We start from the raw sequence: 25,735 nt of genomic DNA, 5'->3' as shown, positions 1-25,735 counted from the left end.
GTATACCCTTCCCCAGATAATATGCCTCATCACAATTCTATCTCAGAGATCTATGGACAGTTCCTTGGACTTCATGGTATAGTTTCTGCTCTGACATGCAAGTTGTAGTGACATCTCAAGGATGATCAAAGGAAATTGGATGCACCTGAGCTCAATTTGTAGTGTCATAGCAAAGGGGTGTGAATACTTATGTAAATGAGGTATTTATATATTTCATTTTCAATACATTTGCAAATATTTATAAAAACATGTTTTCACTTTGCCATTATGTGGTATCGATTTTGAATTCAGGCTGTAACACAACAAAATGTGGAATAAGTCAAAGGGTATGAATACTTTCTAAAGGCACTGTATATAGTGCCACTGCCAAATAAGGGTCATTTGGCTTGTAACAATAGCGGAACCCTTTTTGAAGGTTCTATAAAGAACCATGCTCATAAGGTTCTAAATGGAACCTTTATGGTGCTATAAAGAACCCTTTAAATTGGGGTTAGCCATATTATATTATCTTTAAAATTACATGGGTGTTATTATTGTGTTTATTAACAAGTTGAATCAGGTTGCTAGCTCTGGAATGGCTAAGGGTCCCTGAGGAGAGAATTGAGATTTAGTCAACCGTTCTCAATTGACACGAGGCCTTACATGAGTCTCTCACAAGACACTATTACTGGCCATAGTCATATTTAACATGAAATGACATAACACAACAGATGATATCAACTGGAATGACATTCACTCACAGTTGCACAAAAAGAGCTGTGAGCAAACCACGGCCAAAATATTTGAATGAGCCGCCTCCCCTACATTTTAATTAGCACTAAAAGATTAAAGCACCCTTTTCTGAACAGCAAATAACCATTGAAGAGCTCAAAGGGTTCTTTGAGTCCTTATGGTTCCACATAGAACAATCACCCTTACCAAAGAACCCTCTTTTCTAAGTGTGTAGATATAAAAAAAAAGTTTTGTGTTGAAAACCTCACAGTAACATTTGGATGTAATATTGCTTCTTTGGTTTACATAACACTCTTGTCTGCTGAACATTAACGTTATATTAATTGATAACCTTTCATTTATTCCTGGAAAAAAATATTTGTCTGATGCGTGGTTCACGGCTCTTTCTTGGGTGTGTGTTGCTGTACCACTTCCTTAGAGCCACACCACAGGTACTGACGACCACACAACATGCCCCACCGAGACTCCACATGGTGGGCTTACGGTTGAAAAAAAAGAACTGGAAAATAAAAGCCAGGACCACATCAATGGTCCTCGTCAAGGCCACAGGGCCGGCCTTCTCGATCTGAAGAGCTTTGGTGAGGAAAGTTTGGCCAGCAATACCCAGGATTGCTATCAGCATAAGGATCCACCTGTCTCTCCCACAGAATGGAATGGTCCATTCACCAAGTATAAACAAAGTGATGACACACTCAATTAAACCAATGACTGCATAGTACCACACAGACATATAGTAGTGGACACTTTTGCCCATTTTCCTGAGTATAACGAAAGTGCAGGCTGCTCCTATCGCTCCACCGAAGGCTGCAATAGTCCCCTTGAGATGATTGGTGTAGTCTCCCTCTATTCCCTCTATACGAGCACCAAATATGAAGGGAGGCCTGGCTATCATTATGACACCGGCCAGGGTGAAGACAGTGAAGATACAGTCCCAGATAGTGCATTTCTCTTTGAGGAAGATCCAGGCTAACAAGGCGGTGAACACTGGGTTGCTGAACATGATGACTGTTGCATCAGCCAGGGGCATCTGCTGCACTGCATAAAACAATAGGATCATGGCGTTGGAACCCAAGAACCCTCTCATCACCAAATAGATCCGCTTGTCTCTTGGTCCAAGGAAGCCAGTCCTGAAAAACAGAAAATTGATAGGTTAAATATTTGTATGGGATTATCAAGGTTCAAGGGGTCAAGTGGTCCAATATAGTATAAATACAGTTTTGTAATAACTTACTTGTAATAGATCAGCATAGGCATCACAAACAGCATCTGGAAGAAGCAGCGAATGGCACTGATTTCTACAGCATGGACTCCATCTATTGTCTTCACCAGAAGAGCTATAACGGAGAAGAATACTGTTGCCAGCAGGCCATAAAACAGGCCCAGTCCTGGACAACGCTTCTTCTCTGAGGACATAGGGAGGAGGACACATGAACTGGTTAAAATAGCTTGAATGGAACTGAACATTAACCTACTAAGAGGGAAGTCATTGAATATTTGTCTGAAATGGCGAAATGGGAGGGGGAAGAGGTACAGTTTTCAAATGTGATATCAAAAGCCACTTTGTTGAAGGGAATCCCTGCTAAAGCTTACAGTTACTGGCAACTTTTTGACAAATTGAAAGCTGCAGGGTGATTTCAGGTGTTGAATATTATTAGATATATATCTACCTGGGAGTTGGCCTGTCACACACTGTACCTACTGAGTACTCATGTTTATTGCCAACATAGAAAGAGGGCAATGAACCAATGTCCCCTAACTGGAGGGAGACTCAAATTGAACAGGAAGAATAAGGGGACATTTTAGCCTGTACTGACTAGCCATATGGAAAACAGTTTGGAAGGATGCAGAAGTATATTACTCATCTGAGAACAGACAACACCATTGTTAGACTTCCTTGTGAGTTTGATTTACACCCTGTGGGGTACTGTAGGTGCTCATTCTTTCCCATTTTGTACTCATACCTTAAATCAGGGGTCTCCAACAGGTAGATTGCGAGCTACCAGTAGCTTGCAGCGCACCTATCAGTAGCTCGCCAATCTATTCTGAAAGTACATAAATTTTTTTCATGTGTTCCATCACAAACTGTCATAAATATAAAGCTCCCGGCTACTATCCAATCAAAGCCACATTGACAATATCCCTGGTTAGCCACTATTGGCTTAAAAAGCCAAAAGTAACACAATCTGCCAATTAATTTCCTGTCTGTTTGGTGCGCGCTTTTGTCTATCTAGGCTGTATAGCTGGCTATTTTGTATGAAGCCAGTTCAGTTGCCCCAGTATCTCTGTCTTAGAGACCTCTCTAACGCCCAGGATGCTCAGATTCAAACTCCCATTCCCCAGCTCTGCAAGCGGTATGTCAAAATACGTTCATTACTCACCAAATACGGACTTTCGCTGAGCAACTATCTTCATTTACTCCCGTTACGGCCAGTATGTACATCCAAAAAAGGTCTAAATTAAAATGTACAAGCAACCGAAAAAATGCCTCTTCGGCACCACCAATGTATTGAACTGTTGTAGACTTCCGATCTGTGCGTGGCAGTAATAAGTGATTTACATACAGTACCAGTCAAAAGTTTGGACACACCTAATCATTCCAGGGTTTTTCTTTATTTTTTACTATTTTCTACATTGTAGAAAGTTACCTGCCGCCTTGATGACAGCTTTGCACACTCTTGGCATCAACAACCAATTTGACAGAGCTTGAAGATTTAAAAAAATGCTGCTTTAACCTGTCTCCTCCCCTTCATCTACACAGATTGAAGTGGATTTAACAAGTGACATCAATAAGTGATCATAGCTTTCACCTGGATTCACCTGGTCTGTCTGTCATGGAAAGAGCAGGTGTCCATAGTGTTTTGTACACTCAGTGTATCTTACCAGGTATAACAGAAAGCACCTCTGGTTGCCTACACCAAGTACCCAGGGAAGAGTTGCAGGGTAGAGGAGAAGACAATAATGTTTCTATTTGAAAGTTATATATATATATATATATATATATGAATATATATATATATATATATATATATATATATATATATATATATATATATATATATATATGTAAATAGCTCGCAACACTTTGTTTTCAGTACAAAAGGTGATAGAAAATGATAGAAAAGGTTGGAGACCCCTCCCTGCCCTTTTAAATTACACGTGTTTAACATAATTTTAAAATAATTAGCAGTTAGAGCTACATATTATAATTTTTCCTGGTGGGAAAATGCCTCGTCATCCCCTTTTAAAGATGATGAAAATGTTTAACCGGATTGCCATTCAATAATTCATAATCAGACTGATGAAAGTGGGGGTGAAGCGGCCACAATGTTGCAATATAGGCTATTAGCTAGTTTAATCTGAAAGAGTTTGTGAGGCAATATTTATTACCAGTACAGTAATTAGAGAACCGCGATTACGTCCGTTACATAATGTGCTGCTATGGATGTTGTCATTGGCTACTCCGCTGGTTATAATTTCTCATGTACCTCAAAGGTCATACAACTTTTCCTAGATCTGCTAAATGGCATATTATATTATATTATATTATGGAAGCAGATCCAGTCATATAATGGACTGTATTGATAAACCACAAATAAGTGTGTTCAAGTGGTTACGTTGGTAGATCTTTAAAGATAGCTAGCTAAATTATATAAATTATCTCTAGTTTTAGTTTGAAGGCTACCTTTGGCAACTGTGTCTCCTGCGTCCGTTGAGATGGGATCCCCGCCGCCGCCAATTCTACAACACGAGGGAGGACATAATCTTTGCTTCGCACTGCTTTCCACTGTTCTAGTCCTTGCCTCCTCATTACCCAGCTCATCATGACTGTTACTTTGTAAATTAATCCTCTCAGTAGTGTCTTCATCGTCGTCGTTATCGCCAACTTTGTGAAATACAACTTTAACGTCCTCCTCTCTACGGGGAACGGCCGATAGAACTCGGTCGTCTATACTGTCCTTCAAATCCCCCATTGTAAAATGCAACTGTAACAGATGAGCATGCCTTGGATGTAGTTTACACCTTTCTCTGCCTGAGAGTGAGTGAGTTGTCACACCAGTTTAATATGTAACCTTAGTGGCCACTGTAGTAGCATGTAATAGTTACTTTAACCACGGGGGGCAGCTCCAGTGGGCAGCTCTCCAGGGTCATGGCTAGAAGGGATCCAGCATTTGTCAAATTAACCTCAGATTTGACTTTTCGTAGTAGGTTAGGAGAATTAGGTTAAGGTTAGGAAAAGAGTTAGAGGTAGCTAAAATGCTAAAGAATTAATACACTTTTGACGTTCATTTGACAAAAGCTGGAGCCCTTCTAGCCATAACCGCGCTCAAGTAAACAACATACCGGTAACGGGCAATCCAGTTGGCCAACAAAAACGTTACCCTAAGTTCAGTAATAGTTCAACGAACGGTTCAACCTTCACCTTATTCAAAAAATCTGAAATAATAGTGGACATTATTGGGGTACTTATCTAAAGTGTCATTCTTGTTATAGAATGATCAAGATTTGAATATGTGTAGGCCAATGGCGGCTGGTGGGAGGAGCTATAGGAGGAAGTGGTCCTCTGTAGCTCAGCTGGTAGAGCACGGCGCTTGTAACGCCAAGGTAGTGGGTTCGATCCCCGGGACCACCCATACACAAAAATGTATGCACGCATGACTGTAAGTCGCTTTGGATAAAAGCGTCTGCTAAATGGCATATTATATTATTTATTATATTAAGGGCTCATTGTAATGACCGGAATGGAATATTTGGAATGGGGTCAAACGTGGTTTCCATATGTTTGACACTGTTCCATTAATTCCATTCCAGCCATTATAATGAGCCCGTCCTCCTATAGCTCCTCCCACCAGCCGCTATTGGTGTAGGCTAATGCAATTGTGGTGTTTATTAAACAAGGACATGAAGACAACACATTTATGGTTTTATGAAATGTGTTTATTACTAGCCTACTATACATAAAATATAGCTAAATTAAAAACAAAAGACACTTACTACAGGTTAGAATACAAGTTGTTTGTAGTATTGCAGTTACATAGCTTGGCCTACATTAGGTTAAATTCAAAATGTAATTTCAAAATCTAAAATTAGCGCCATATGAAAGACATAACATGATTGGAGTGGTCCCCTCTACATACAAAATGCTGTATCGTATAAATTAATTGACTCGTTATAAAAATGTAAACATTTTATTTGGAAAATTGTCAATTAAATGTTAGATTTAACATTTGAATTACATTTTAATGTATTCTCATTATTTGCCTTTACCTCTTAAGTTGATCTAAAGCACAGGTATTACTGTAGTGTAGTGCATAGTTTCTGTAAATCAACAATTGCATTGTCTACGAGGAAGAAAAGAGGAGAGTGCTGTGAAAGAAAGGGATACAGTAGGTGTTTCTAGCAAGGCATTCATCAGGAATTCAGTATAGTCATCCCCTCCAGTGTTCAGTGCTACTGCATTTATCATCTACACACTCCTTAATTGTTTTCATTAATTAATTATTACTCAGGTCAATCATTAGGTGCTCGTATATCTGAGTTTTCCCTCTGAAGCTGGAGGCCAGCAGAAACTCTCTGTTGTCAATGGACACCAGAGAGAATGCCCTTGGCGCCTGGATGTTCAGGTCCTGGAAGTGAACAAATTGGCCTCTCTTCAAATCCCACTGATAGACCTGCGTGAAGGAGTAGTCGCTGCCGAGGATGGCGTACTGCCAGTTGCCGATGGAGACTGGCTGGAACACCATGGAGCCCCGCGAAGGCATTGTCTGTACCTCTTTGAACATGGCGCCGTCCCACCTCATCACCTTGGAGTCCCCGATAAAACGCGTCAGGCAGATGAAAAGTTCACTCTTCAACTTGAAGTGCTTGACCGCAAACACGTCCTCCATTTCGGGGATATCAGTGCGCCTGTCGAACTGCTTCAGACTCTTGCTCCACTGGTAGATGACAGGCCTCTGGGAACTGCTGGCTAGGATGAGATGGGGCTTACCAGAGATCTCTAGGTACTCCACGTCTGTGTCACGATACCAGAGATGGAGGGACTGGTTAGAGTAGAACCCATTGCCGTTCCACTTGTACACTGTGGTAGAACCGGCCTTGGAGCTGTCTGCGATCACGAAGAAGGACTCACCGTCTATGAGGAAAGTCTCAATGTCATTAGGTTTCCTGATTTTCAGGATGTCAATATCCTGGATTTTGATGAATTTGTTGGCTGAGATGTCCCGCTTGTAAATGTGAGAGCCACCAAAAAGCTGGGCTACAAATATGAACAGCTGATTATCAATCACCATGGGTTTGCATACTACAGTAGATGTACCTGTAAAACAATGACCAAAAACAAAGTATTAGAACATAGGAACATAAAGTGAATATTTGTGAGAAACACTAAATACATGCAACTATACATTTTGGGATCCACAAGATATAGTATGACACTTTATTCACACATGAAATATCATTTAGACATCTAGTGATATAAAACAAACATTGCTCACTTTGAATGCTGTCATAGGTTCTGAAAACATTTTCAACATGATCCCATTCCAGGAAAATGCACGTTCCAGTAAAGGGCTGGGCAAACACAACAAATGTATCCATGCCAAAGGTAAAGGACTCCACTGAAATGGACTCAAACATCAGCGGCTGATAAGAGGCAAACTCTGCAATACAAAACAGTTTTAATGTAAAAACAAGTTTCAAGTTTCAAAGTTTATTCGCCACGTGCACAACCAGTGTAAAACAGTATAGTGATATTCTTACTTGAGAGCTATTTCCCAACAATGCAGCAATAATAATATAGATGATAGAAAATTGAATAAAAAAACACAAGTATGATGTAAGTTGAACACAAGAATGCAAGTACAGTGCCTTCAGAAAGTATTCACACCCCTTGACCTTTTCCATGTTTTTTGTGTTACAAAGTGAAATAAAAACAGATTAAATTGTCATTTTTTTGTCAACGATCTACACAAAATACTCTAATGTCAAAGTGGAAGAAAAATTGAATACCCCTTTGAGCATGGTGAAGTTATTAATTACACTTTGAATGGTGTATCAATACACCCAGTCACTACAAAGATACAGGCGTCCTTCCTAACTCCGTTGCCGGAGAGGAAGGAAACCGCTCTGGGATTTCCCCATAAGGCCAATGGTGACATTAAAACAGTTAGAGTTTAATGGCTGTAATAGGAAAAAACTGAGGACGGATCAACAATATTGTAGTTCAAAAGGCACCCGCACATCTGAGGTATCTTTTTTGCAGGTGCATGGTAACAGTTGAATAAGATGAGAAAAAATAAGAAACCGGCACACTGCTCTTGCTAGTATCACTGCTCTTTAATAAGCTTTACATATCGGCCTCAAGGCCTTCATCAGTGCTGGTTCAGTCTGCTTCCACCAGACACTGGGAGATTAATTCACCTTTCAGCAGGACAATAACCTAAAACACAAGGGCAAATCTACACTGGAGTTGCTTACCAAGAAGACAGTGAATGTTCCTGAGTGGCCGAGTTACAGTTTTGACTTAAATCGACTTGAAAATCTATTGCAAGACCTGAAAATGGTTGTCTAGCAATGATCAACAACCAGTTTGACAGAGCTTGAAGAATTATGAAAATAATGGGCAAATGTTGGAAAGCTCTTAGACATACCCAGAAAGACTGCATTTCATTTTCACTAAATTTGCTAACATTTCTAAAAACATGTTTTCACTTTGTCATTATGGGTTATTGTGCGTGTAGATGGGTGAGGAAAAAATATATATTTAATACCATTTTTATTCAGGCTGTAACACAACACAATGTGGAATAAGTCAAGGGGTATTAATACTTTCGGAAGGCACTGTACATGTAAACAGGGCTCAAAAGTGACTGGTAGCAGGAATATAAAAATACTTATGGTAATATACTAATGGTGATATATATACATGTGAACAGGAGTAATTGTGACCAGTAGCAGGATAAAAACTAATGGTAATGGCAATCAGTAATCAATTAACAGCAGCATAATGGTAGTAATAAATCTAATCAATAATCATTTTAGCAGCAGCGTAGGTGTGAGGGAGAGTGTGTGGGTGTAAGTGTGTGGCGTCAGTAATGTGGGTGTGTGTGCGCATGTGAGTAATACTGACAGTGAAGGTGTGTGTGTCTGAGTGGGTAATGACCTGTGGATGGGCATAGAGTCAGTGTGGACAGTCTGCGGGAGAGGGAGTGCAGTAGTTGTTAGCCATTTAACAGTCTAATGGCTGTTTAGGAGTCTGTTGGTCTGAGCCTTGATGCACCGTTACCGCCTGAACAGTCCATGTCTCGGGTGGCTGGAGTCTTTGGCAATTTTATGGGCCTTTCTCAGACACCACCTGGCATGTATGTCTTGGATGGCTGGGAGCTCGCCCCCAGTGATGCGCTGGGCAGTCTGCACCACCCTCTGTAGGGCCTTCTGGTCGAGGGCAGTGCAGTTGCATACCAGACGGTGATACAACCAGTCAGGATGCTCTCGAAGGTGCAGCTGTAAACGTTCTTGAGGATCTTTGGGGCCATGCCAAATCGTTTCAGCCTCCTGAGGGAGAAGAGGCGCTGCCGTTCCTTCTTCACGACTGTGCTGGTGTGAGAGGATCATGTGGACACCGAGGAACTTGAAGCTCTTGACCCTCTCCACTGCGGCCCCGTTGATGTGGATAGGGTGTCCCCCACCACACTGCCAGGTATCTGACCTCTTCCCTGTAGGCTGTCTCAACGCCATTGGTGATCAGGCCCACCACCGTCGTGTCGTCAGCAATGGCATATATTCATGGATGACCAATACACATTATGAAACAATTTCTCTTTCGTCTCTCTGTGGTTTTAATCATTTTCCTTCAATTCGCAAGTGGCTGTATCTATCGCATTGGAGAAATCATCCGAGAGGGAAAAGGCGCACCTCTATCTCAGTATGTGTAGCCCATGTATCTGATGCTGTCTGGACAAAAAGAGCATGACATGTTGCCGCCATAGCATTTGATTGATTGATTGCAGTGAATATTTGGCCTCCGTTTATATTTATTTATTTAAGTAATCAGCCAATCAGGCCAGTTTGGATTTGCCATCACACCAATCAAATCACATCAAAAGGAAAACGTAATTGTCCGAAAAAAAAGTATGTTTCTCGTTTGCTTGTGACATGTTGTTGTCCTCCTGCAGTAGCTAGCTAGCTAAATTGGCTCACGTTACCTAGCTAACTTAGCTAGTTCATTGTTGCCCCTGCGAGGAAGTTAGGCTAGAAAGCATTTTAGCCAGGTAGCATAGTCTCGGACATCAAAAACGAACAGTGTGTACTGACAGTCATAGTGTCACAATCGTCTACCAAAGATGAGGACCAAGGCGCAGCGTTGCAGGCAAACATACTTTTTTAATTCGAGACACGATCAAAACAACAAACGATGCGTGACAGTTCACGGTCGAACAAAAACAGACTTGAAACAAGATCCCACAAACTCTGTGGGGAAACAGGCTGCTAAAGTATGGTTCTCAATCAGAGACAACAAGCAACAGCTGAATCACGTTGCCTCTGATTGAGAACCACACTGGCCAACATAGAACAACAATACTAGAATGTAACACAAATGAAAACTCACACCCTGGCTCAACATACTAGAGTCCCCAGAGCCAGGGCGTGACAGTACCCCCCCCCTAAAGGCGCGGACTCCGACCGCGCCAACCAAACACCACAGGGGAGGGACCGGGTGGGCACTCCGCCTAGGCGGCGGATCCGGCTCCGGACCTGATCCCCGCTCCCTCTCCAACCCCCCAAAGTATCCCTGGTCCGGTCTGGCCCCGCTGGCCGGAGCTGGACTGCACACTGGTGGAGCGGGTTGCTCTAGCTCCGGCGTGAAGCATCTGACCGGTGCCGGACCAGGCACCGGTGGAACAGGCACGGGACGTGCCGGACTGACGACGCACACCACAGGCTTGGTGTGGGGAACAGGCACGGGCCGTGCCGGACTGACGACGCACACCACTGGCTTGGTGTGGGGAACAGGCACGGGCCGTGCCGGGCAGACGACACACACCACTGGCTTGGTGTGGGGAGCAGGAGCGGGCCGCGCCGGGCTGACGAAACGCACCACTGACTTGGTGCGGGGAGCAGGAGCGGGCCGGACCGGGCTGACAAAGCGCACCACTGACTTGGTGCGGGGAGCAGGAACGGGCCGAGCTGGGCTGACGAAACGCACCACTGACTTGGTGCGGGGAGCAGGAATGGGCCGGACCGGGCTGACGAAGCGCACCACTGACTTGGTGCGAGTGGCAGGAACAGGCCGGACCGTACTGGGAACACACACCACTGGCCCTACATGGGGATCAGGAACAGGCCGGACCGGACTGGCAACACACGCCAGTACCTCTCGCCGTGCCTCTACATCCTCCTTCCCCCTGGTGACCAGTGACTCCCGTAACCTGGCGGCCTCCTGCTGCCCCGTCGTCCACGGCGTTAGCCCCCCCCCCTAAAAAATGTATGGGCTTCACTCCTACCCGTGGCCAAGGCCTCCATCCCTCTTGCCAGACTCGCACTCATCTCCTCCCAAGTCCATCCTCTCTCCTCGTCACGCTGCTTGATCCAGTCAAGGTGGGATCTTCTGTCACGATCGTCTACCAAAGATGAGGACCAAGGCGCAGCGTTGCAGGCAAACATACTTTTTTAATTCGAGACACGATCAAAACAACAAACGATGCGTGACAGTTCACGGTCGAACAAAAACAGACTTGAAACAAGATCCCACAAACTCTGTGGGGAAACAGGCTGCTAAAGTATGGTCCTCAATCAGAGACAACAAGCAACAGCTGAATCACGTTGCCTCTGATTGAGAACCACACTGGCCAACATAGAACAACAATACTAGAATGTAACACAAATGAAAACTCACACCCTGGCTCAACATACTAGAGTCCCCAGAGCCAGGGCGTGACACATAGACCGTTTTGCCAACATGAAAGAGAGGAGGAGGCATTGGCATTCACAGGGCCGGCTACCGGCATAAGCAAAATAAGCAGTCGCTTATTTTTCATTATTTTGGAACTCCATCAGGGTCTCAACTTACTATTGAGCTTCCTGAGCGTTAGAGAGGTCTCCAACGCACAGATACTAGGGCAACTGGCTACATACAGACTGATAGACAAACGCCCGCACCAAACAGACAGACGGAGGTAATATTGCTGGAAATTAAGTGGCAGATATTGTGTTACATTTGCCTTTTTAAGACAATAGTGGCTAACAAGGGGTGGGATAATGTCAATGTGTCTTTGATTGGATAGTAGCCGGGAGCTTTGTTTATGACAGTTTGCAATGGAACACATGAAAAAATGCATGTACTTTCAGAATTGATTGGTGAGCTACTCATAGGTGGGCTACGAGCTACTGGTAGCTCGTGATCTACCTTTTGGAGACCCCTGGTCTAAGGTGTCTGGGATGATGGAGTTGATGTGTGCCATGACCAGCCTTTCAAAGCGTTTTATGATTACAGATGTGAGTGCTACAGGGCGGTAGCCTTAGAGTTCTTGGGAACAGGAATGATGGTGGTCAGCTCGAGATGTGGGGATTACAGACTGGGACAAGAAGAGGTTGAAAATGACAGTGAAGATGCCTGCCAGCTGGTCTGCACATGCTATGAGAACGCGCCCTGGAATACCGTCTGGCCCTGTGGCCTTGCGAGTATTGACCAGATTAAAAGCTTTACTCACGTCGGCCTCAGAGTGAGATCACCCAGTCCTATGGGACGGCAGGGGCCCTCATGCACAGCTCAGTGTTGTTTTTATCGAAGCGTGCATAAAATACATTGACTTCGTCTGGTAGAGAGACATCGTTGGGCAGATCACGGCTAGGTCTTCCTTTGTAATCCGTAATGGACTGTAGCCCCTGCCACATATGTTGAGTGTTGGAGCCGGTGTAATAGGATTCTGTTATGATGAGTTTCTCGGATATCAAGTAATTCATGATGCAAGAAGATATTTAACACTTAGATGGAGAGTTGATACAAATATTGAATAGACACAGTACCGGGTTCGTCTAACAAATGGCACATGCTTTGCCTCTTGTCATCCGAACTACTAGACAAAGAAAATCTCTCAATGTATATACTTCATGCTACACGTTTCTTCAACAACATCCGTTAACCATCAGTGGGCACTCCCTTCTTTGATGGTATTACCTTGTACCCCAAGTCAGTGTATCCCATCTATCAATCATTCTAAGATAAACACCAGTAAGCTTTCTTGACATACTGGAATCCTTGTTATTCAGACTCTGTGTCACCAAGAGTCACTTATCTAATTAATTTAACCTTGTTCCCACAACACTATGACAAGATCTCATAACAGATTCCTATAATGTCCTTTTGCCTGTTCGATGGCTTTGCGGCGGTCGTAGTGGAACTTCTTGTACGCGTTCGTGTCAGCCGTAGTGCTGGGGTTGGCTGCGATAGCCCTGTGTGTGCGATAGCTCTGTCCTTTATCTTAGCACTTACCTCAGTGTTAATCCAGGGCTTTTGATTGGGGAAGAAGCGAACCTTCACTGTGGGGACAACGTCTGTGATGCGTTTCCTGATGAAGCCGGTGACTGAGGTGGTTAGCCTGTTGATGCTATCGGCGCAGTCCCCAAACATATTCCAGCAAAGCAGTCCTGCAGTATAGCTTCCGCTTCGGGGATCATTTCTCTACGGAACGCGTCACAGGTACTTCCTGCTTGAGCTTCTGTTTGTAAACAGGAAGCATGAGTATAGAGTCATGATCTGATTTGCCTAAGGGGGGACAAGGGATGGCCTTGTATGCTTGCTTGTGGGTTGAGTAACAGTGGTCTAGGACTTTATCGCCCTTAGTGGCAAAGGAGACGTGTTCATAGAAGTTGGGAATCAAGTGTCTTAGTGACGCGGAAATACAATTACAGGCAACAAGAAAAGCAGCCTCGTACAGTTCGTTAAGTGCCAGCTTGTTGTTGTGGTTGTCCTGGAATATATACAGCAGTCATGATGAAAACTCTCTCAAGAAGTAGAAGGGTCGGCATTTCACCATTGTGGAAATTCCAAGATGGGTGAACAATAGGTTGTTGTTGTTGATGAAGAGACATACCCCTCCTCCTCTGAATTTCCCTGAATCCAATGTCCTGTACGCTCGGTGAATGGAGAATCCATCGAGTTGGATAGCTGTGGGGGATCCGAAAGCCATGTTTCAGAAAAACAGAATATTGCAGTTACGAGAGTCCTGTTGATAGCAAATCCGTGATCAGTCTTCCATCTTATTATTAAGTGGCCAATAGTAGAAAGGGAAGTGGTGGCCGGTTTTCCCTTTGCCTTAGTCCCACCAGGATGCACGCTCTTCTGACTCCTTTTTACCTGAATTTCCTCTTGGGTAGCCCGAAGATTGGGTCAGCGGTACACAGAGACCAGGGCAGATGACTTGAAGTCGAAGTTGACAAGGATTAACATCACTACCAGAGAAGGCAACATTACTGGCATTCTTCCTTGGTTACTGTTTTAGTGTTCTGTAGGCTACTGTAGGTACAATCTCTACACCAGGGTAGCCCAACCCTGTTCCTGGAGAGCTACCCTCCTGTTGGTTTTCGCTCCAACCCCAGGTGTTACTAACCTGATTCATTTTATCAACCTGCTAATTATTCGAATCAGGTATGCTAGATTAGGGTTGGAGCAAAAAATCTACAGGACGGTAGCTCTCCAGAAACAGGGTTGGGCAGTCCTGCTCTACAGTATTAGTGTTATCATTTTCACTTTATCCTGACTAGTAATTCATTTACAGTCTGAGTCTGTTGTGTATTGCATTTCATTGAAATGGCCACTACTGAATAGCATGAGACAGCAGTGGTTAAGGAGATTAACATTGCAAGGTGTGAAATAAGAATTGCACCAATCACCTGCAGTTATGCAATCGAAAGACCCGGGCACAAGGTCATTGATCAGTTTCCCTTGGAAAAGCGTGGGCCCACTGCAGGGGATCTGATCAACCATCGTATTAGTGGTATGCATCCACTCCACCAGCCACTTTAGTTTGCAGTCACATTGCAGGTTGTTCCCTCTCAGATCCCTGGTAAAACAGGTTACCAAAGTATGCATAAATCAAAACCTGAATATTTTGAATGAAAATGAAAACTTTTTTGTTTAACGTAAGTACACTTTAGATTGTGACGTTGCCCATTAAGCCGCTGGTTATGCGAAGAAGAAAAAAAATACTCACACTTTAGCCAAAGCATCCATGCCCTTGAAAACATCTTTGGGTAATGTACCCAGGTTATTATAGGCCAGGCTCCTGATTAAAAAAGAGGAAAACGATGTGTTTTAGACTACAAAATACAGTATGTCCTGAATCAACACAATATATTGTGGCTGACTTCCAAAAAGAGCCGTTCTTGGAACTCAGCACTGGATGGGCCCTGACCGTCACTTCAGTCCAGACAGAATGAGTAAGGAGCAGAGTTTAAGGTTACAGAGCAGATATATTTAGTTTTGCCCCCCAGGTCATATCAGTCTTGGTTATAATTAGATTTTCAAGAGTACACAGTACTCTACTGAAAATAGTGAAAGGAGATACATTCTTAGAATAAATTCGGCAAACTCATATATCCACTCATGTTTGTCTTTTTTTTCAATAGAAAGGAGTGTATTAGCTTTTCAGAGTGTTGGCAAGTCATACTGATTGATGGTCACATGATAAGTAAAACCAATATTTTTTAACATATACACTATTTGGATTTCAAGGGTTTTTGAGTGTCTAATGCAAATATTCTGATGTGAAAACTGGAAGTATTCCCAGTCAGCGAGGTCACCAAGTTTACTTGTGATACTAGACCCACCACAGTATCCTTTGGCAACTTGATATGGCAGAAGTGAGGGAGGCTAACCTGGTTTAATATCACTGGAATAGGACTTGCATCCTATGCAGTTTTGACAACGATAAAGTGGGCACCACTGAGGTACATTTGCTTAATATTTGAATGTGCCTATGGGGGGCCTTAATGAACAATGGTTTTGATAATGCTATGCATCACGGGAAAAGCAACAGAGGTGTGGACTCGAGTCACATGACTTTGACTTGAGTCTGACTCAAGTCACAAATTTGATGACTTGAGACTGGACTTTATATAAAATAAAATAACTTTAGACTTGACTTGGAAACTCAAGACTTGGGACTCAACTTTGACTTGAGACTGATGACTTAAAATTATCTGGCCAGGTTTTGTAATGTTTTGTTATTCATTTTGTGGCACACTTGATTACTCTCCATGCAGCCAGAGACAGTAGCTGCAGCATTACGCTGGCAAAAGAAACATGCAACAGATTGGCTAGTGAAACGCACACTTGGCCCTCTGATTGGACCAGCAAATTGTCAATCAACTCAGGTCAGGTGAGCTAGACAGGGGTTGTGAGTTTTTCATGTTTTAATAGGCTACATATATCCTACCATGTATTTTATTTGTATACCTTTTCTTATTTGATTAGGTCAGTAACACAGTCCTACAGCATTGGACCAAATTCTTGTTTCAAAAACATCTAATCAGTGCTTCAGAACCAAAAAGTTGCATGACTTGACTTTTGACCAATGACCAGTCATCAGCATTGGCGTGCAAAGGCAGGGCGCACATATCCAGATTAGTGACCAGAAAGCACTTGTTTCATTTTCTCTGGTTTTGCCTGTCAAAAAACTGAGTAGCCTGTGTTCATATTATCCATATAAAATACAGTTTAGCAATCTGCTACGGACTGTCACACCCTGGCTCTGGGACTCTAAAGGTTGAGCCAGGGTGTGTTCTTTCTGTTGTGTTTATTTCTATGTTGGCCAGAGTGACTCCCAATCAGAGGCAACGAGTGTCAGCTGTCGTTGGTTGTCTCTGATTGGGAGCCATATTTAAACTGTCTGTTTTCCCTTTGTGTTTGTGGGTTCTTGTTCCATGTTGGTCATTGTTACCGAGGACGTTACGAGTCGTTTGTTGTTTTGTTGGTTGTGTATGTTATCACTGAAGATAATAAATACCATGTTCGTTCAACACGCTGCGCATTGGTCTCTCCCTGACGATCGTGACAGAAGAACCCACCAAGTAAGGACCAAGCAGCGTGTCCCGGGGCAGAACTTGGACTGGACATGGGAGGAAGCGCCGGGAGAGGCCCTGGCGAAAGAGGAGCAGCGGCGTCAGCAGTGTCAACGTCGGACAGGCGAGAGGCAACCCCAGAAATTTTTTAGGGGGGGGCACACGGCATGGACGACGGGGCTGACGGAGGCAGAAAAGGGTCGGATTCAGAAGGCCACCAGGTTACGGGGGCCACTGGTCAAAGCAGGGAAGGAAGGTGTAGAGGCACGGCGAGAGGTACTGGGGTGTGTTACCAGTCCGGTCCGGCCCGTTCCAGATCCCGAGGTAGAGCCAGTGGTGTGTGTCCCCAGTACGGTCCGGCCTGTTCCGGCCCCTCGCACCAAGTGTACGGTGCGCGTCGCCAGCCCGGTCCGGCCTGTCCCTGCTCCTCGCACCAAGCCTACGGTGTGCGTCGCCAGCCCGGTCCGGCCTGTCCCTGCTCCACGCACCAAGCCTACGGGGTGCGTCGTCAGCCCAGTCCGGCCTGTTCCTGCTCCATGCACCAAGCCTACGGTGTGCGTCGCCAGCCCAGTCCGGCCTGTCCCTGCTCCACACACCAAGCATACGGTGTGCGTCGCCAGCCCAGTCCGGCCTGTCCCTGGTCCACGCACCAAGCCTACGGTGTGCGTCGCCAGCCCGGTCCGGCCTGTCCCTGCCACTCGCACTAAGCCAGGGGTGCGAGACGTCAGCCTGGTAAGGCCCGTTCCTCCTCCACGCACCAAGCCAGGGGTGCGAGTCGTCAGCCTGGTAAGGCCCGTCCCTCCTCCACGCACCAAGCCAGGGGTGCGAGTCGTCAGCCTGGTAAGGCCCGTTCCTCCTCCACGCACCAGGCCAGGGGTGCGCGTCGTCAGCCTGGTAAGGCCCGTTCCTCCTCCACGCACTAAGCCCGGGGTGCGCGTCGTCAGTCCAGCACAACCTGTGCCTGGGTCACCGGTGCCTGGTAAGGTACCGGTCAACTGCTCCACTACGGAGCTGAAGCTAACCGCTCCTGCTACGTCCAGTTCAGCTCCAGCCAGCGGGGCCAGACTGGACCAGGGGCGCTATGGGGGGTTTATTGGAGGGTGGTGGGCAAGGCCGGAGCCAGAACCGCCGCCGAGGAGGAATGCCCACCCAGCCCTCCCCTGTTTTGTTCCGCGCCTTTAGGGGGGGGTACTGTCACACCCTGGCTCTGGGACTCTATAGGTTGAGCCAGGGTGTGTTCTTTCTGTTGTGTTTATGTCTATGTTGGCCAGAGTGACTCCCAATCAGAGGCAACGAGTGTCAGCTGTCGTTGGTTGTCTCTGATTGGGAGCCATATTTAAACTGTCTGTTTTCCCTTTGTGTTTGTGGGTTCTTGTTCCGTGTTGGTCATTGTTACCGTGGACTTCACGAGTCGTTTCTTGTTTTGTTGATTGTGTCTATTATCACTAAAGATAATAAAGTTAAACATGTTCGTTCATCACGCTGCGCCTTGGTCTGTTCAATACGACGATCGTGACACGGACACATCTTTGCCAGAACAATAGGCTATCTGGTGATTTCATTGATCATTTTCATATTTCAGATAGGCCCTGGGTGGGTTAATTATATACAGTTGAAGTCAGAAATGTACATACACTTAGGTTGGAGTCATTAAAACTCGTTTTATAACCACTCCACAAATTTCTTGTTAACAAACTATAGTTTTGGCAAGTCGGTTAGGACATGACACAAGTAATTTTTCCAACAATTGTTTACAGACAGATTAGTTCACTTATAATTCACTGTATCACAATTCCAGTGGGTCAGAAGTTTACATACATTAAGTTGACTGTGCCTTTAAACAGCTTGGAAAATTCCAGAAAATGATGTCATGGCTTTAGAAGCTTCTGATAGGCTAATTGACATCATTTGAGTCAATTGGAGGTGTACCTGTGGATGTATTTCAAGGCCTACCTTCAAACTCAGTGCCTCTTTGCTTGACATCATAGGAAAATCAAAAGACCTCAGAAAGCAATTGTAGACCTCCACAAGTCTGGTTCATCCTTGGGAGCAATTTCCAAACGCCTGAAGGTTCCACGTTCATCTGTACAAACAATAGTACGCAAGTATAAACACCATGGGATCACGCAGCCGTCATACCGCTCAGGAAGGAGACGCCTAGAGATTAACGTACTTTGGTGCGAAAAGTGCAAATCAATTCCAGAACAACAGCAAAGGACCTTGTGAAGATGCTGGAGGAAACAGGTACAAAAGTATCTATATCCACAGTAAAACGAGTCCTATATCGACATAACCTGAAAGGCCGCTCATAAAAAAGCCAGACTACGGTTTGCAACTGCACATGGGGACAAAGATCGTACTTTTTGGAGAAATGTCCTCTGGTCTGATGAAACAAAAATAGAACTGTTTGGCCATAATGACCATCGTTATGTTTAGAGGAAAAAGGGGATAGCTTGCAAGCCGAAGAACACCATCCCAACCGTGAAGCACGGGGGTGGCAGCATCATGCTGTGGGGGTGCTTTGCTGCAGGAGGTACTGGTGCACTTCACAAAATAGATGGCATCATGAGGAAGGAAAATTATGTGGATATATTGAAGCAACATCTCAAGACATCAGTCAGAGCCCTGACCTCAATCCTATAGAAAATGTGTGGGCAGAACTGAAAAGGCGTGTGCGAGCAAGGAGGCCTACAAACCTGACTCAGTTACAACAGCTCTGTCAGGAGGAATAGGCCAAAATTCACCCAACTTATTGTGGGAAGCTTGTGGAAGGCTACCCGAAACGTTTGACCCAAGTTAAACAATTTAAAGGCAATGCTACCAAATACTAATTAACTAATTGACCCACTGGGAATGTGATGAAATAAATAAAATCTGAAATAAATCACTCTCTACTATTATTTTGACATTTCACATTCTTAAAATAAAGTGGTGATCCTAACTGACCTAAGACAGGGAATTTTTACTAGGATTAAATGTCAGGAATTGTGAAAAACGGTTTAAATGTATTTGGCTAAGGTGTATGTAAACTTACGACTTCAACTGTACCTCAGTGGCGGGACCTGGCTATATGTCTAAAGATAATTGTAGCATCGCACTGCCTTCAATACTTATAGGATGAAGATGTAACATATTAAATAAATTACGATATTTGTGAGGAAGAAATAGTTACAGACAGACCATGCTTTCCATCTGACCCTCAACCTCTGCTGTATAGGCTACAGGTAGACGGTGACATGATATCCCTAGTTGATATTGACTGCTAACATGAATGACTTTCAGCTCAATATACTGGTGTAAAACTTAGTTTATTTCTGTATCTTCGTTTTAAAAATGTATCACCTTTACGGCTGTAATGACAGGCTACATTTACGCAGCGATTGTGCGCGCTTGTTCGCCCTGTGCACGCATGCATGTACGTGCGTGGGAGTCGCAAGCTTTGAAACACTCCTTTTTAGGGGTTGCGGGTCAAAAAGTTGGAGAACCTATGAGCTAGCGAACAGATTGCTGATTTGCTGTACAGCTATAGGATCGGGTGCAGCGCAAACATCAAATTGTAGGGAGAGAGGATTGCCATACAGTTTGGGAAAAAAGTATTTGATCCCCTGCTGATTTTGTATGTTTGCCCACTGAGAAAGACATGATCAGTCTATAATTTTAATGGTAGGTTTATTTGAACAGTGAGAGACAGAATAACAACCAAAAAATCCAGAAAAACGCATGTCAAAAATGTTATAAATTGATTAGCATTTTAATGAGGGAAATAAGTATTTGACCCCTCTGCAAAACATGACCTAGTACTTGGTGGCAAAACCCTTGTTGGCAATCACAGAGTTCAGACGTTTCTTGTAGTTGGCCACCAGGTTTGCACACATCTCAGGAGGGATTTTGTTCCACTCCTCTTTGCAGATCTTCTCCAAGTCATTACGGTTTCGAGGTTGACGTTTGGCAACCTTCAGCTCCCTCCACAGATTTTCTATGGGATTAAGGTCTGGAGACTAGCTAGGCCACTCCAGGACCTTAATGTGCTTCTTCTTGAGCCACTCCTTTGTTGCCTTGGAATACCCATCCATGACCCATTTTCAATGCCCTGGCTGAGGGAAGGAGGTTCTCACCCAAGATTTGACGGTACATGGCCCCGTCTATCGTCCCTTTGATGCGGTTAATGTTGTCCTGTCCCCTTAGCGGAAAAACAACCCCAAAGCATAATGTTTCCACCTCCATGTTTGACGGTGGGGATGGTGTTCTTGGGGTCATAGGCAGCATTCCTCCTCCTCCAAACACGGCGAGTTGAGTTGATGCCAAAGAGCTCGATTTTGGTCTCATCTGACCACAACACTTTCACCCAGTTCTCCTCTGAATCATTCAGATGTTCATTGGCAAACTTCAGACGGGCCTGTATATGTGATTTCTTGAACAGGGGGACCTTGCGGGTGCTGCAGGATTTCAGTCCTTCACGGCGTAGTGTGTTACCAATTGTTTTCTTGGTGACTATGGTCCCAGCTGCCTTGAGATCATTGACAAGATCCTCCCGTGTAGTTCTGGGCTGATTCCTCACCGTTCTCATGATTATTGCAACTCCAACTGTTGTCACCTTCTCACCAAGCTGCTTGGCGATGGTCTTGTAGCCCATTCCAGCCTTGTGTAGGTCTACAATCTTGTCCCTGACATCCTTGGAGAGCTCTTTGGTCTTGGCCATGGTGGAGAGTTTGGAATCTGATTGATTGATTGCTTCTGTGGACAGGTGTCTTTTATACAGGTAACAAGCTGAGATTAGGAGCACTCCCTTTAAGAGTGTGCTCCTAATCTCAGCTCGTTACCTGTATAAAAGACACCTGGGAGCCAGAAATCTTTCTGATTGAGAGGGGGTCAAACACTTATTTCTCACATTAAAATGCAAATCAATTTATAACATTTTTGACATGCGTTTTTCTGGATTTTTTTGTTGTTATTCTGTCTCTCACTGTTCAAATAAACCTACCATTAAAATAATAGACTGATCATTTCTTTGTCAGTGGGCAAACGAACAAAATCAGCAGGGGATCAAATACTTTTTTCCCTCACTGTATGCAGCTTGGTGATCAAGAATATTAGGCTAAATGTTTACTTTGCAATCTCACCAGCAATGTGGCATCAAGCAACAATTACTAGCATAGGCCTACTGTTCTTTTGGTAAGTCAAAATTGCTTGAAATTGATCATTTACTTATGAAGCTTGCATTTGGAATTTGTTGTTAAAATGAATTATTACATAATCAAAATGTGTTGTAGACAAAATAATGAAAAGGGCTGTCTGGTATCCTCAATTGACAAAGATTTGTATTTGAACAAGTCATTGCATGTATACATTTTTTTTGTTGCTTGATTTGAGACTTGACATCAAAAAACATGTGACTGGACTCTTAGAATGCGGGTCTTGGACTTGACTCGAGACTCGACCCGTTCTACTTTGGACTCAACTTGAGACTCATACCTTGATACTTGCTTGTGACTTGAATAATATTGACTTGTCCAATCTCTGGTTTTCAAGTATGGTTAACACAATATGCAAATGCCACAAGGCCATTGTTCTAACACATTTTCCTTGATTTCGAATTGTAAAAAAGTAAAAAAGGACATTCTTATACTTACAGATGTATGAGTGCTTTTAGGCCCCGGAATGCGTGTTGTGATATTGATGCAATTTTGTTGTTTTCGATAAACCTGTGAATGAAGTTAACATGTAATAACATATTTTGAGATTTAATCATCATATGATGCATTTGAGGATCTTATCCATTAGAGAGAGTACAACTCACAGGTACTCCAGATGCGGTAGACCCAGGAATGCATCCTCATCAATTGAGTCAAACGTGTTGGCAGTGAATAGGCTGTTAAAAAAATAGTTTACATTCCATAATTTCTATAACCAGCACTCTGTCACATTTTTGTTTTTACTCACACTTGAATATAAATATTTCACATTGTGGTTGAGTTTCCAAGCAACCCACTGCAAAACATTTTTTCATGTAGCCTAATCCTTCTGTTCACACTTGTAATGTTTTCTTAATCTACGTTTCCAAAACAACTCTGTTTCACAAGCTTCTAACAATAACATAGGTGGTCCCAACAAACTTGTCATAGCATAGCCTATTCAGTATTATTAATATTTTCCACAAACTCTGAATCAGTTTGCATCATTAGGCATGAGGGAAACCACCATGCCAAGATGCATGTTTTCCTGGTGAGCTATGGGTGGGTCCTCAGACAATAGATTTACTGTAATGTAGTAACAGTATTCCGAGAAAAGTTTTTGGTTTCATTTCATTGAGCAATTTTTGTTTCAGCTCAGCAGCCAACATCCTACGCCCCACTAAGTTCATGTAGTGTGTTATTACATAATTCTGCTCTTCCTCTGAGGGAGCAGAGCTGTGCTTTGTTAATGCACATGGACCATCATGTTAACATATATTATACAACGTCGTTGAGTAACGTCAAACTCACAGAAGATGTAGCGCTGGAGTGTTTAAGAAGCTTCCTCCAGTGAGTTCGGTGAATCCAGACTTGACAAAAGATCTGAATAGAAACATGGTACAAAAGAAATGAGGCAATATAGCAGAACATAGATTCATGTTATTGAAAAGATATCAACCATTTAATTTGATTGTAGCCCTGCATTATTTCAATTAGCTGCTTTATTTGTGGTGTTATTTATTCCATTCAACATCTTCAAAATACTCGACAAAGAGAGATCATACGATATCCCCATCATAATGCCATTGCCAATATTATGATTGAAATAATTTTAAAAAATTAATTCCAAGCACTTACAAGGAAAAGACATCAGGTGGAAAGCTGTGAGGGACCGATTTCATATTTTCACACAATGCATTATCTTTGGTGCACATACAAGATGCGGGGCATCTACGTTGCTTCACTCTTCTGCTCTCTGCTAAAAGCAGGACGGTGGCAACGCAAAGCAAGACCGTGCATTCTTTCAGGGTTTTGTTTCCATATCCCATCCTTTTGGTGCTCTCTGGTGACAACCAGTCCGTCGAATATTTCTGAACATGAACCTCAATTAAACATCCAAACTTCAAATGTTTCAATGTCAAATCGTGAATGTCTGTATTTGCTTCGAGTTAAGCAGTGATGTATGCAGCTTGTATCTCAATGACCAGGCACTCATCCAAAATATTCGTTCTGCAAGGCGCAGTATTTAAATGCAGGACAGGGAAAATAAGACAAAGCTCGCCGATCCTTGGACGGATTAAAATCCTCCAAAATACGTTGTCATTCCAAAAGTTAAAATGTACCCAATGTAGGCTACAAAATTTTATATTGTAATTTTTTGTAACAACTAGGCTGGCTCTGTGTTTTATTATGAAGGTCTGACTGAGCATCTATTTGGCTCGTGCATATATATATATATATATATATATATAAGAAACGATGAAAGCCTCAGTCCCTGGAGAGAGCACGCAGAGTGGCGCTTATTTTTATGACTAGGTGGTATAGAGCCCCACAGTGGAGGTGTCATAATACCCATAACACCTAGCTGTCAAACAGGAAAATGGTTGCAATCGTTTTTTCACCATTAATTTTTTCCATAGGGGACTTTAGAAACACTTAAAACAAGGGCTGTGTCTGATATAGGCTTACCCTGGCATGTTGTTTCGATAACCATGTAAATCTCTCTCCAACAAGGTTACTTATCAAGATATTCGGCTCTATTTACTCTCAGATTCTAAAATGCTAATTAGCATAAAAGTAGACTTCATGCAAGACTACAAATCCCTGCAAGCTACTGCACGTCATCTCTAGCTTACACCTTTGCTAACAGGTATTGTCAATTTAAAACTTGCAAAAGACAGTTAACAGAATTGTCCATTTAAAGAAATGTAGCCACTTATTCATTACTACATTTAGCTAACATTAGATAGTTAATCCAGAGATTCTTGCCTTTGCCTCGATTCGGCAGTCTTGTCCAGATCATCATGGCATTTGTAGTTCTTTATGATAGCCACATTAGCAGCCTATTAGCATTTTTTATTTTTATTTTGGGGGGGGTAAATACAGGCGAATATATTGATAAGTCACCTTGTCCTAGAGAGATTTACACGGTTATCAAAACGTCACACCAGGGTAAGCCTACACGTAACGCACATTTTAAGTGTTTCTAAAAAATAATAATAATAATATGGGAAAAATGAATGGTGGAAAAACGATTGGAACCATTTCCCTGTTTGACCGCAAGGTTTTATGGGTATTATGACTCATACTGTGGTACTCTTGCTGCGTTCAAAACAACTGAGAACTCTGAAAAAGCAAGCTCCGACTGGGAAAAACCGGTTTGAACGGTCATCCAACTCGGAATTCCAACTCAGGAACTCAGGCCTTTCTAGAGCTACGACTTTCCGACCTGAAGATCACTGACATCATGATTTGACCTCGTATTTTTAAGAGTTCCCAGTTGTTTTGAACGTGGCATCTATACAGCTACTGTATTAGGTTAGGATAACTTACACAGCAAGTTAGGATAATTAATGTAGCAGGATAGCATAATTAGGTTAAGATTAGGTAAAGGGTTAGGGTTAGCTAAAATGCTCTCCTAACCAGCTACGAAAAGTCACTTCCAGTCGTAGCTGTACTCCTTCTAGTCACAACCGGGGCGCAGGCTATTATTTATGCGCACATGAAAGCCATGAATGTTTAATGCAGAACGGCCTATTCCTTAGGAGGGTCTGTGGAAACGGTCAGTGCTGTCTGGAATCCTTGGGACATCCCTACCCTAAACCCTCAATTTAACCCCTACCCTTACCCTAACCATAATCCTTAGCTAACCTTAACCTTAACCATTTTAAATTTCAACTTCAATGGGGTAGGGTCATTGCATTGGTCATTTACATAGTTCATTGTTTAAATCCAGCATTCACTTCCAGCATTTTAATCAATTTTTTCATTTCCTG

The 25,735-nt window shown here is 43.4% G+C and overlaps 2 protein-coding genes across 3 annotated transcripts; both read right to left on the bottom strand.

Moving 5' to 3' along the window:
- Positions 1–285: 285 nt before the first annotated feature.
- On the bottom strand, positions 286–4,798 carry LOC121547313 (solute carrier family 35 member G1-like). 2 transcript variants are annotated; one of them, XM_041858508.1, is made up of 3 exons: positions 4,415–4,798; positions 1,964–2,135; positions 286–1,859 (listed from the first exon to the last, which is right to left on the bottom strand). In XM_041858508.1, the coding sequence occupies exons 1-3, from the start codon at positions 4,701–4,703 to the stop codon at positions 1,067–1,069; spliced, it is 1,254 nt and encodes a 417-aa protein (XP_041714442.1). In that variant the 5' UTR covers positions 4,704–4,798; the 3' UTR covers positions 286–1,066. The 2 variants fall into 2 exon arrangements, with proteins under 2 accessions (XP_041714442.1, XP_041714443.1); XM_041858509.1 differs by having other exon boundaries at positions 1,964–2,066.
- An 859-nt stretch (positions 4,799–5,657) lies between these two features.
- LOC121547312 (leucine-rich glioma-inactivated protein 1) lies at positions 5,658–24,160 on the bottom strand. The gene is made up of 8 exons (XM_041858507.1): positions 23,598–24,160; positions 23,271–23,342; positions 22,586–22,657; positions 22,419–22,490; positions 14,940–15,011; positions 14,620–14,789; positions 7,224–7,388; positions 5,658–7,045 (listed from the first exon to the last, which is right to left on the bottom strand). Exons 1-8 carry the CDS (start codon positions 23,786–23,788, stop codon positions 6,225–6,227), a joined length of 1,635 nt encoding a protein of 544 aa, XP_041714441.1. The 5' UTR covers positions 23,789–24,160; the 3' UTR covers positions 5,658–6,224.
- Positions 24,161–25,735: the final 1,575 nt, after the last annotated feature.

The sequence above is a fragment of the Coregonus clupeaformis genome, chromosome 31 (genome assembly GCF_020615455.1).
Source record: "Coregonus clupeaformis isolate EN_2021a chromosome 31, ASM2061545v1, whole genome shotgun sequence".
Taxonomy (NCBI): Eukaryota; Metazoa; Chordata; class Actinopteri; order Salmoniformes; family Salmonidae; genus Coregonus; species Coregonus clupeaformis.
Note: the sequence above shows the minus strand (reverse complement) of the source record. Positions and strands in the feature narration are given on the sequence as shown.

Excerpts from the sequence above, each read along its gene's own strand:
- LOC121547312 (XM_041858507.1), bottom strand. The coding sequence starts at position 23,788 with ATGGGATATGGAAACAAAACCCTGAAAGAATGCACGGTCTTGCTTTGC. Across the intron at positions 22,658-23,270 it reads ACTCCAGCGCTACATCTTCT|CCTATTCACTGCCAACACGT; the intron begins GTGAGTTTGACG and ends TTTTTTTAACAG. Across the intron at positions 22,491-22,585 it reads CTACCGCATCTGGAGTACCT|GTTTATCGAAAACAACAAAA; the intron begins GTGAGTTGTACT and ends CTTCATTCACAG.
- LOC121547313 (XM_041858508.1), bottom strand. The coding sequence starts at position 4,703 with ATGGGGGATTTGAAGGACAGTATAGACGACCGAGTTCTATCGGCCGTT. Across the intron at positions 2,136-4,414 it reads AGGAGACACAGTTGCCAAAG|AGAAGAAGCGTTGTCCAGGA; the intron begins GTAGCCTTCAAA and ends CTATGTCCTCAG. Across the intron at positions 1,860-1,963 it reads CCTATGCTGATCTATTACAA|GACTGGCTTCCTTGGACCAA; the intron begins GTAAGTTATTAC and ends TCTGTTTTTCAG.